Source organism: Capricornis sumatraensis, chromosome X (genome assembly GCF_032405125.1).
Source record: "Capricornis sumatraensis isolate serow.1 chromosome X, serow.2, whole genome shotgun sequence".
Lineage (NCBI taxonomy): Eukaryota > Metazoa > Chordata > Mammalia > Artiodactyla > Bovidae > Capricornis > Capricornis sumatraensis.
Window position 1 is genome coordinate 47,237,858 of NC_091092.1, and position 9,779 is coordinate 47,247,636.

A 9,779-nucleotide genomic window follows, 5' to 3' on the forward strand; every position below is an offset into this window, starting at 1 on the left:
AAACAGGTCTTCAGGCCGCTTCTTTTAGCATTACACAATGCTAAATAAAGTAAGATGATTATTCAAATGGTAACACAGCTATGGTGATTGAACCCTTAACTGTTCAAGCAGTGCACAGAACAGAATGTACCCTTTAGGACCCAGGAGTGTACTTGAGAAGCTCTGCAATGGAACAGAAAGAGATACAAATGTCACTCTAAGATAACACCCTCTGGAAGAATGTAAATTATTTACAACCCAGTCCATCCACACAAGGGCAATTCAGGAAGCTTTGGGCATGTAAATAATTCCACTTTTAGCACACTTTAAGGCTTAAAGTGATACATATAATCAACAGGCATGATGAATCATAATAGAGAGCAAGGAAACACTCTTTCAGCTATAACGAGACAAAGTGATGCTTTTAAAGAAACTGCCTTTTGGTGGAGTAATTACTACAGTTGGTCTATGATTGGTACAAATGCACATTCAGGAATGCATATATAAATGTCTCAGCTTACAGCATAAATAAGTATTATTTGGCTTACTATATGAAAATCTATTGAGTTAAACAACTTACCTTAGATGAGATTATTCTATTATCACAAAATTTTTGTGCAATGTATGCTTCAGTTTCTGAAACTGGATGATTGCCAACAAATACTGTGCGTGTACCAACTCGCTTCTCTTCTCCAGCACACTGACCAAGAGAAACAGGAAAACAGATCAGTTTTTCATCACATTTGTCCATGCTTCTACTGAGCACAGAATTCTTGTCTAAGTGTCTAAGCATGTTTGGCTATTGTCTAGAGAGAGAATAGTAGGAAGAGTAGAAACCTTATTAGGAAATTCAAACTTCACTGTTAGTAAAAGTTTTGTTTAGGCCAACTGCTCTGAGGCCAACATTGTGATTCTAAATGTTTAAATTGAAGTATCCTAGAGAAACAGTATTTTTACTGCCAAGCATTTTCTTTCATCTACAGGATCTCAACCATCACTGTCACAGCAACACACTAATTTAGAAAAGGTCAGATTGGGAATATTTATTACACAAAAAGCGTTGAAGACAAGCTTGTAAATTTCATTATCAGACAGCAGAAAGCAGAATGCAAAATTATTATAAACTGAAAATAATTGCTTATAAATACAAAGGAATATAGAATGGCTACCTCTATTCATGGAGTGATCAACTATTTCTAGAAAGAAAAGTTACAATTCTTTGGCTTTTCAAGGAAAGATATTCTTTTGTGATCTCTCAGAACTTATTGCCAAAAAGTCCCATTTCACACAATATAACTCTAATGCCCATTCTGTATTTTTAAACATTTCACACAATATAACTCTAATGCCCATTCTGTATTTTTAAAAAGTAGATTTGTTGAATCTACAAGCTGCAAGATTCAGGTGCATTTTTACCTCAAAGTTTTCTTTCACTGAGGCTTCACTCTGTTTTCTCATCTTAAATCAGGATAATATCTTTCCTTATATAAATCTAGAATAGTCTTTTTTAAGTTTTTAAATTTATCTATTTAATTGGAGGATAACTACTTTACAATATCGTGATGGGTTTTGCCATACATCAACCAACATGAATCAGCCACAGGTGCACATGTGTCCCCCCATCCTGAACCCCCCTCCCACCTCCCTCCCCACCCTATCCCTCTGGGTTGTCCCAGAGTACTGGGTTTGGGTGCCCTGCTTCCTGTATTGAATCTGTACTGGTCATCTATTTTACATGTAGTAATGTACGTGTTTCAATGCTATTCTCTCAAATCATCCCACCCTTGTCTTCTCCCAGAGTCCGCAAGTCTGTTCTTTACATATGTGTCTGTTTTGCTGCCCTGCATATAGGATCGTCATTACCATCTTTCTAAATGGAGAGTCTCTTATGATGGCACTGTTTTTACATGTTTGAGACAACCATTTATTTAAGTCTAAGGAAGTATGATAGAAACCAATATCCACTTATATATTTCCTTATTTTTTAAAAAAGAGTGTAATTCCACAACCTAAAATGTTTTAAAGTATATAGCCACAAAGATTTCTGTTCGGTGATCTATTTAAAGGTCAAAGATATAACTCTCTATCCCTGAAATAACCATTTTAAGCAAGACTACTTAGAGGTTGCAAAGTTCTCCAAATGTCTATATTTTGCTGTATTCCAGTCTGAATTTCTGTACCTCAAACAGATATAGGGAAAATAATTTTTCTGATTGAAAAAAACATTACCCTAAAATATGGTAAGACCTCTTGCTTCACTATTTTCATTCAAAGATTATTAAGTAATTATCTAGTGGGGTCCGGCCTCCAAAATCGATAGGGAATCACTGGAAAAGTAACTGAGATAAATTGAAGTAGGAGAGATTTAGGTTGTATATAAATGATAACTACTGGAAATACACTCTGGTATGGGCTAAAAGGGAGCTTGTGGGAATTCAATCTACGGCAATCTGGGAAAAGTCACAAAGTCATCAATACTCTACAAGTGCTATTTACCCACCTGCCCCAAGACAGGGCATTAGAACAACTGACTGTACAAGGTCTTTTGCATGCTAAGGGTCAGTGATTAACACGTAAATTTTCAAACAGCTCCTGGAAACCAGTAAACAATACCTTTACCTGAATGGTAACTATATACATTTTGATTAAGGGACTGACTTTGTTTGCAACTGTAATATACAGGATCTGAACACAGAAGAGCACTATATTTCCCATAATACCCATTTTGCAAAAAGTAAATACACCTTCTTAGAAGTATAGTTTACTTTGTTCCCCTCCCCTAGCTTTCTGTTGCAAGTTACAGTCCCAATGTAGTCTCTACAACAGACCAGAAATTGTCAAGTCCACACACACACTATAATTTAAATTCTTTCATTTAATAGTCACATGGCTATCTAGTTTTTCACACAAGAAGTGGCTATAGAGTAAATAAGCAAGAACCACCTTTCATGCCAGTTCTCAGATCATTCAACAAATGAAAAGGGGGAAGAGGAAAGAGGTAGAAGACCAGTGAAGCGGGATGTTTCCTGCACTGCCAGTACAGATAGATTGTTTTCCTCAGTTAACAGTGGCCACAGATTAACTTAAAACCAAACTGAACTAGCACTATCCCAATTCTGAATTGTCTTCGACTTTCTTCTGTGGCAGATAACTTTCCAAAGAACAAAAGGAAGGTACAAGCATAAAGCAATTTTTCAGGCGTGTGATATTTTTATGAATTTTGTATTTGTATAGCATTTATAGTTTTACTAAGAGCTTTCCTCATACTTCATCTCTGATTTCTTTCAAGTGACCTCTATCTCCATTAAATAGGAGAAAATAGAGTGAAATTGTTGTGCAGGTTTGGGGAGGGAGAGAGGGGATGGGAGATCCAAACAATGATCATTGTTAGACGAGGAAATAGGAGCCTGAAAAAAATTGTAGAATGTATGCTCCTGAGGATTTTTCAAAAAAGGGCAAAGTCTCCCCAGGTCAGGCAGGTTGGAGTTTGGAGCTGCCTGAGGACTGGGTCTGGGGTGGGGTGAAACAGATGACTTTTCCATGCCTGTCAACCTAAAAATCTGATGAACCTGCAATTTCTGGTAGAATTTGTTTCAACTCTGTAATGTTGCTTGGTTCACATAAAAATGGCAAAGCTGACTATATGTGTAAATTCATTGTAATTTTCCACGTCTGCCAATGTAGTGTTAAAGCAATGGTTTTAGCTCCTGTGATTTTGAATAATGTAGGTGCCTTAGCCAAGGGAGAGAAACTCTAAATAGGAATTATATAAAAAAAAATCCTGTTTGGATGGCACACAATGTAGTCTAGAATGGGAGTGTATGATTCCTGCCACTTCGTAATGAATTTTAATTCATTAGGAGTACATCCTGTGTTTAAGTGCTTCCCGTGCAAATGTCCTTAGGAATGGCATTTATTAAAATTGAAATGAGTTGGCACCAATTCTATTTTAATGACATATCATACACACTACAATTAAAAGGGTGAAAAATATTTAAAAGTATATAGTCTATGAATTAACACAGAAGTCAATTTAATTTTCTTATTCATGATAAAAATCACCCTGTTGTACTCCTGAATTATAAACTGAATCCTGTTTTAAAAACAAAACAAAAAACAAACAAAAAAAAAAAACTCCAATAATTTATTCAAGATACAGTCTCTCAATAAACATCAGAGTAGGGCTTTCCTGATGGTCCAGTGGTTGAGAAACTGCCTGCCAATGCAGGGCACACAGGTTTGATCCCTGGTCCATGAAGACCTCACATTCTGCAGAGCAACTAGGCCCATGCACCATAACTACTGAGCCCACACATCTCAACTACTTAACTCTAACCCTAGAGCCTGTGCTCTGCAACAAGAGAAGCCACTGCAATGAGAAGCCCACGCACTGCAACTAGAGGAGCCTCCCCTCAGTCCATGCAGAGCAAAAAATAAAATAGATAAATAAATCTTAAAAAACAACAACAACAAAAACCGAGAGTAAAATGGTACTGTTATTCAACTAGTACCGTCTTAAAATCCTATGCCTTTGCTAGTCATAAACAAAAAAAAGCTGCTGGAAGTATAATTTCTTAATTGTCTCTAGACCAGTGACTCAATAAGAACTGAGGGAAAACAGAGAACCCAACACAAGACTGTCATCATGAAAGCTAGCGCAGTTTCTAAAACACAGCTCACCTCTCCATCCATTCCACATATTGGCAGACTTAAATTTATTCCTTAGTCATAGATCAGTGGTTCTTAAGTCTGGCCACACATTGGCTTTAAACATAATACCAATGGCTGGGTCTCTTTATTTAATTTTTCTAGAAGCTCCCCAGGTGACAGTTCTAATTTGCAGTCAGGACTGAGAATTACTGCTACAGAACCTCACTCTTTGAATTAATGATTGACCTTAATGAACATCCTACAAGTTTTTAGTACACCAGGCATAATGCTACACTTCTAAAGCAATCAAAATAATTTAAATAATTAGCTTTTCAAAAGACAAAAAATACAAGTAACCATCAAGTAGTAACCCTACCAAACATTTTAAGCTGCTCACAAAATGAGATTCTTCGTCAATACTCACTTTGCATGTATCTACTACCATTGATCATTCAGATCATTGATAATGAAAATTACAGGCCCTGAAAACATGGAAAGCTACTCGGGTTATCAGCAAATAATCAATAATGTAATCTCCAACAATCACAGCATACTTTTATTGATCATCAAACTGCTCTCTGTGAGTTACTAAAGCAAGTAAAAGGACAGCTCTCCTTATCGGTGGGTTCCACGTCTGTGGATTCCAGCAACTTCAGATTGAAAATATTTCACTGGTGGGGGAAGATCCAGAAATTCCAAAAAGCAAAACTTAAATTTGTCATGCACCTAAAAACTACTTACATAGCATTTACATTGTACTAGGTATTGTAAATAATCTAGAGATGATTTAAATTATATGGGAGATGTATGCAACTTACATGCAAATACTATGCCATTTTACAGGACTCAAGCATCTGAGGGTCCTGAAATCAATCCCCTGCAGACATTGAAGGACTACTATATTTACTCTAAACTGAACAAAAAATCCTTATTAATAATCTGAACACTTGGCAATGTGTAATCTATTCTCCACATTCCAGCCCCAAAGCTATTTTTTTCCCTCTGAAGCTCTATTGTTGTTGAACAGTATAATCAGTCTTTAAAAGGCCAAACAAATTCATGAAAGAGAGAGCATTTCATGAAAATTTCAGCATTTCTATACTAAAGTTGGAAAAGTGAAAGTGAAAGTCGCTCAGTAGTGTCTGACTCTTTGTGACCCCATGGACTGAAGAGTCCGTGGAATTCTCTAGGCCAGAATACTGGATGTGGGTGGCCTTTCCCTTCTCCAAGGGATCTTCCCAACCTAGGAGTCAAACCCGTCTCCCACATTGCAGACCGATTCTTTACCAGCTGAGCCACAAGGGAAGCCCAAGAATACTGGAGTGGGTAGCCTATCCCTTCTCCTGGGGATCTTCCCAACCCAGGAATCGAACAGGGGTCTCCTGCACTGCAGGCAGATTTTTTTTACCAACTGAGCTATGAGGGAAGCCCACTAAGGGTGGAAGTTCTGAACAAGGTTAGAAGCACTCCAGTGCCAGGCAATATTTCCAGTGTATTAAGCTTCCTGGTTAAGATTTCTACAATGAATTCAGTGGTCATATTGCTAAGGCTTCTAAGCCCATCCCATTATAACAAGCCAAGAATAGCCTTCATGCCTAATTTATAGTCATAACTCTAAAACGAGTCTTAAAAATTGCACTTTTCTGATTTTTCTTTTCCTGTACCTTCTTAAGTCATGAAGCTGTCTCTCCTTTGTTAGAGGAAGTGAAGCAAGATTGAGCCAGGACATTTTGTCTCTTCTTGCCTTTAGGCAAGAAGACACTTAATTATGGCTATATTAATCAATACTCTCAAACATCTGAGCAAAACACAACTAAATATCCAAAGTACATCCCTAGGCATGCAGGTAATCTCTAGGCAAGCATTACCCGATGGCAGCACATTTAATTGAATAGAAACTCCTATAGGAAAAAGATATTAAGTGCCAGAAAAACACTTCAATCAGCAAGTACAAAGCTTAGGAAAAAGCAGTGACTGTGAGGACTTGGGTTTGGAAGCTTAGGGTAAAGCTTTCATTATCTAAATGTGATCCACTGAGCAGTTTAATTTCACCAGGAACAATTAATTCTAAGTGTTCCCTCTGTGATTCTCTTCCCCACCATGCCTCACCCCAAGGACCTCAAGGCTACAGAAACAGGGCTCTGAAGAAGAAATGCAGGAAGTTTCTCACAGGGTAGCTATTAGAGTCGACAGATCGAAAGTGCTATAAGCCTTTAGTGATTCAGGAGTCTAACAGGAATTTAAAAAAAATAATTCAGAGATTCTTCCATTTATAGAAGGTAACCTGAGACAAAATTCAAGCTGGGGCTCAGGAACTCCACTTCTTTTGGTAATAGCATCTCTCCTAAGACAAACTTAACTGAGACGAACTGGACACATCTACAAGGCCTTAGAAGTGACTTTTCATTTTTACTACACATATCTACACACCACCATGCATTCCCAACACTTAACCAGATGTTAATAATCAACAGGGAGGTACACAACTTCTAAGGATTGGAAAAACAGTAAGGCTGACTGACATGCCAACCACACATTTACTATCACCCTCAGGAAATGGATAAAAATACACAGGCAAACAGAAAGCAAGTCTAAAGAAGGCCCCAGGACCTCAAAGCCCAACCAAGCTGAAAGGGAACAGAATAAAATACAGATCACAAACCTCAGAGGCAGGAGAGGAAGGTGGGACCCTCTGCATACTGACACCCAGAAATTTGCTAACACAATGGCAGCTAAGTCACAGAGAGAACACTGCAGATTATCACACTACTTGTACCAACCCCTGTGATTTTTGTAAAGTTTCCCAGAATTTGGGAAGACGGCTAACTGGGGCTAGCAAGTTTGTGTATGTCTGAGGGAGGTACTAGAAGACTTGGTTTGTTCCTTTAAGACTTTGAAGGGGTGCTCTGGTGGCCTGGCCTCTATTATCAGGTCATTTGACATCTTTTTTGTTACTTTTTTCTGAAGTCTTGATTTGCCTTTGTAACTTTTGATTTTAAAGCATCATTACTTTAAAATATTAGTATTTTACACTACACAGCATTTTCTCCTCATCTTGTAAGTTCTTTTTTAACCCATGCCTGTATTAAATGGACCAATGTAAGAAGTGAGGCTAAAAATCAAACTTTTGAGGAAAATTCAACTGAACTTTTAGTTCTAAGCAGGTATATAGTATAAAAGGAAGAGATATAACCTAGGTATTCACTGTGATATAAGAAGTCCCCCCACTGTAAGAGTATTGGTCATAGTGTACACTGAAGCATCAAAAAATGCATACCAAAATAAATATAATACTCAAGCAGATGGTTTTTGTAGCAAAATCCCTTAGAGCTGGAAGATTTTCTACTTTGCATTTAATTTTTTTTTCCCTTTGGCCCTGCAGCATACAGGATCTTAGTTCCCCGGCCAGGGATGAAACTTGTGTCCCCTGCAGTGGAAGCGTGGAGTCTTAACCACTGGGCCACCAGGGAATTCCTTTCCCCACTTTTTAAACATCTCATAGCAAAATTTTATCTCAGAAGCAAACAGTAATGTGTAACAATGGCAAGGGAGAGACCCACTGGCTATTAGGGTGAAAAATACAAGAGACAAATTCTCAGCCAAAAATCTTTCTAGGTCACCAGGGAAGAATTCTTATTACAATGTAAGAAGAGGTAAACTTAGGCTAGAACAAAAAACATATTGTAAAAGAGGTGTCTGATGTCCTGAACAGAGTTTTATCTCCCATTTTAGTAACAGATTGTTTTTATAAAAGTGATAATAAGTTTCCTAGAAAGGCCTAGCAGTTCAAATATATGCTGGAGCATGTCCACTGAAACCAACGAGTACATTCCTCTCCCCAACCCTGGGGCATTGTTAAATATCACACACAAAGCAAACTAGCTAGAAAAAAATGTCCAAGTTATAATTAGTTTAAATAGCACATCCAGGCTATAGCTTTAAAAAAAAATCTCCAACAAAAGAGGTAGGTAAAAAATAATTTCCATTGTGGAGCATCATGGAGTTGAATAACCAAAGAAAACAAAGCGGGAGGGGCCTTACACAAGGTCTCCACTTCTTCAGTGACAATTTTCTACCCTTCCATTCAAGGACATCGTGGCCCACTTCTTGGCTCAAATTACAATGTCCCAAAGAAAAATCTGTTCTTGAAAAAAGCATCCTCCCTAGAGGTGAAGACTTTTACAGGAGAAGCAGTAAAGTGTGAGACCTGGGGAAAATCAAGCCTTAATTTCTTTAATAGTTAAAAAAAAAAAAGGGTAACGAAACTTAAATGACTGCCTATAGTAGCATTAACAAAACACCCAGAGATCACTTTAAAGGACTTAAAAGGCTATCCAGGTGAAAAAAGGATGGTGCTTGCTAATATCCAATTATGTGAATATTAAAACTCTTAAGAACTGCTAGCACAGAACCAGGCAATGGCCTCACATAATTCAAGTGTACGTATTTGATTTAAAGCAAGGAAGTTTCTGGCTCTACAAAAGAGGCATACCCAATTCTGATGCTACTCTTATTCAAGGAGGCAGGTTGAGTTATGGTCTACTGACCGAGAGCAAGCTCTTGGTGTTGAAAACACCATTCATGAAGAGGACCAGAGTTGGCCAGGGAGACTGACAAATGTTCTATCTAGAAGCATGAGAGGGCCACTCAAAAAGTCCCCTGAAGCTGCTGTCCACAACACAGACCATTAGTCCTTGGAAACAGATGATCTGACACCATGGGAGTACAATTAAGAATTTATTCTTCTGTTTATTGGCAAAGCACATGGTCATTTGGGAACTGTACTAGAATTATTTGGCTTCCTAGGTGGCTCAGTGGTAAAGAATCCACCTGCCAATGCAGGAGATGTAGGTTCGACCCTTGGGTTGGGAAGATTCCCCTGGAAGGAAATGGCAAAGTCACTCGAGTACTCTTGCCTGGAAAATTCTATGGACAGAGGAGCCTGGCGGGCTACAGTTCATGGGGCCCCAAAGAGTCTGATGCAACTGAACATGCACCCCACCCATATACACAGGTACCCAGACACTGGAACACACACACTGGAATTATTTACACTGTCTCTAAATCTCACTTCTCTTCCAAGGTTTTGGATTAGTAACTGGTGTACAGTATAAACACTAGGTGCTGCTATAAACATAATAGGTGGTCTA

The 9,779-nt window shown here is 38.2% G+C and overlaps 1 protein-coding gene across 1 annotated transcript in view; it reads right to left on the reverse strand.

Moving 5' to 3' along the window:
• Window positions 1–7,327, reverse strand: part of ATP11C (ATPase phospholipid transporting 11C) — a 104,211-nt gene extending 96,884 nt beyond the window's left edge. Inside the window, exons 1-2 of the mRNA XM_068962889.1 lie at window positions 7,292–7,327; window positions 560–679 (exon numbers count right to left, since the gene is read on the reverse strand). Of these exons, the coding sequence (XP_068818990.1) occupies window positions 560–679; window positions 7,292–7,327 (156 nt within the window). The remainder of the gene's footprint in view (window positions 1–559; window positions 680–7,291) is intronic.
• Window positions 7,328–9,779: the final 2,452 nt, after the last annotated feature.